The sequence below is a fragment of the Cynara cardunculus genome, unplaced genomic scaffold (genome assembly GCF_001531365.2).
Source record: "Cynara cardunculus var. scolymus isolate 2C unplaced genomic scaffold, CcrdV1 Un_Scaffold_8953, whole genome shotgun sequence".
In the NCBI taxonomy this organism is placed as follows: Eukaryota; Viridiplantae; Streptophyta; class Magnoliopsida; order Asterales; family Asteraceae; genus Cynara; species Cynara cardunculus.
In genome coordinates, this window is record NW_020204578.1 from 3,366 (window position 1) to 5,611 (window position 2,246).

Genomic DNA, 2,246 nt, shown 5'->3' on the forward strand with positions numbered 1-2,246 from the left:
ATCTTTTCGCAAACAATCTTGTAAAATCTGTATTGATCTTCTCTATCAATATATATTTTAAATTTGAAAATTGTGTTTGTATTCATCCCCCCCCCCTTCTACAAACTGTTTAGTATTCTTGTAGACCCTTTAGGACCAACACCCCTCCCCTGATTTCCAAACTATATAGTGGTTGCTGATAACGCACACAGAAACAATAAAGCTGGTGTTTTTTTTTGGACTTGGAGGGAAGCATGCATATATCATATATATACACATTAGGGGATGAAGACACAAAAAATATACTTACTTAAAAAAGAAAAAAAGGATATATAAAATGAGTGGTAAAGGAGAGGCTACATACTATTCCAAGAGGAATTCTCAGCCACATCATAACTCAATTATAAATGAGTGGTAAGGGAGAGGCTACATACTATTCTAAGTTGCCCTACTTAACCAAAACTCCTCTAATTATACTTGGGCATTAAATTGTCTACAATCGTTAATGGAAGGATGTCTTTATCCACGTGTGATCGTCACAGATAGAGAGTTGGCATTGATGAAAGCATGCAATATTGTTTTTCCCAGTGCTAAAAGATTACTTTGTAGATGGCACATCTACCAAAGTATCATGAGAAATTGTAGACCAGCAATAACATCAAACCGTGCTTGGAGTTCCTTTTACAATACATGGGTGGCATTAATTGCTTCGGAATCAGATGAAACTTACCTCTCTAATTTCGTAAAACTTGAAGCAGTATTGCTCAGCTATCCAGGTACACTCGAATATATTGTAAATAAAAAATGTTGATAGGTTTAACAACTACTATTAATAGAATTGAAATAATTTTGTTCAATTTTTCAGCTGTTTTTGCTCATCTGAATGACACATGGTTGACACCATTTAAAGAAATATTTGTATCTGTTTGGACTGGCAAATTTCTCCACTTCGGAAATCGGACAAATAACAGAATGGAGAGCCAACATTCGAAGTTGAAAACTTACTTGGATTCTGCGCAATCAAGTCTATCGACATTTATGAGCAAGATCAATCAACTCATTCAGTCCCAAGATACADMAATTARAGCAAGTATTGAAGAGAGCAGAAGTGTCACGAAACATCTTCATCGCATACCACACTTCGAACAACTGTGTGGTTTTGTTTCACTTTATGCATTAGACATAATACTCCAAGAATATCGACATGCTCAATCAGTTGGCTTATTATCTGGAAATTGTAATTGTCTACTACGTACAAGTTATGGGTTGCCATGTGCGCATGAACAAATGCTATATTCCAACAAAGGTCAWCCTATCCCAATTGATTCAATTGATGTATTTTGGACGAAGCTTGATTTATCATCGTGCCAATCTTTACAAGATGATGATATTGGTTGTGAAAATGAAGTCCAAATATTTACCGAGGAATTTAAAAAACAATCGAGATATGGTAAGTTTAGTTTTCTAAGGAAGATAAAAGAGATAACCAATGCATCAAAAACGTGGGTTCGTGAACCAGTTGTTAACAAGACTACTCGTGGACGTCCCTCGTTGAAGGATAAACTTTTAAGAAAACCTCACGTTGATCCGTCTTTTACAGCTCATGTTGATCTGTCTTTTACAGCTCATGTTGATCCGTCTTTTACAGCTGAAAGACCCCTTACATGTAGCTATTCGAACGCATCATCATTTGTTGACTTGAATGAAATAAGCTACCAGGAACCAGTGAGACATAGTTCTTTCGTCAACAATAATTATAATGCGCATCCATATATTAATCAATTTCCTGAAATGTTTCACCCTTACATCAGACAGGTACATGATGTGGGAGGTGATGGAAACTGTGGATTTCGAGCAATAGCTGTCCACCTTGGTCTTCATGAAGATGCATGGCCAACAATTCGATTTAACTTGATGGAAGAGTTAGACGCATACAAGACATAATACCTCAACATATTTGGAAGTCAGTATTGGAATATAGTTTACAATATTTTAAACTTCTTTCAATTATATCGAGGTGCCCCAGTTAAACATTGGATGACCATGCCTGAAATTGGTGTCCTGATTGCTTCAAAGTATAATGTGATCTTACACGTTATATACATTACAGGTTGTTCAACATACTTACCGCTTAGGTCTACTCCCCCACCATGGTATAAACATGTAAGTTTTGCAATTGGGTACGTTAACCGTAACCATTATGTGAAACTAGACTTGGCAGAAGGATACCCGATCCCTACTATTACTCCACATTTTTTTCATTTCTG

The 2,246-nt window shown here is 36.2% G+C and overlaps 1 protein-coding gene across 1 annotated transcript; it reads left to right on the plus strand.

Moving 5' to 3' along the window:
* The first annotated feature begins 484 nt into the window (after positions 1-484).
* Positions 485-1,923, plus strand: LOC112505196. Its single transcript, XM_025109134.1, has 2 exons — positions 485-755; positions 845-1,923. Exons 1-2 carry the CDS (start codon positions 485-487, stop codon positions 1,921-1,923), a joined length of 1,350 nt encoding a protein of 449 aa, XP_024964902.1.
* The last annotated feature ends 323 nt before the right edge of the window (positions 1,924-2,246 follow it).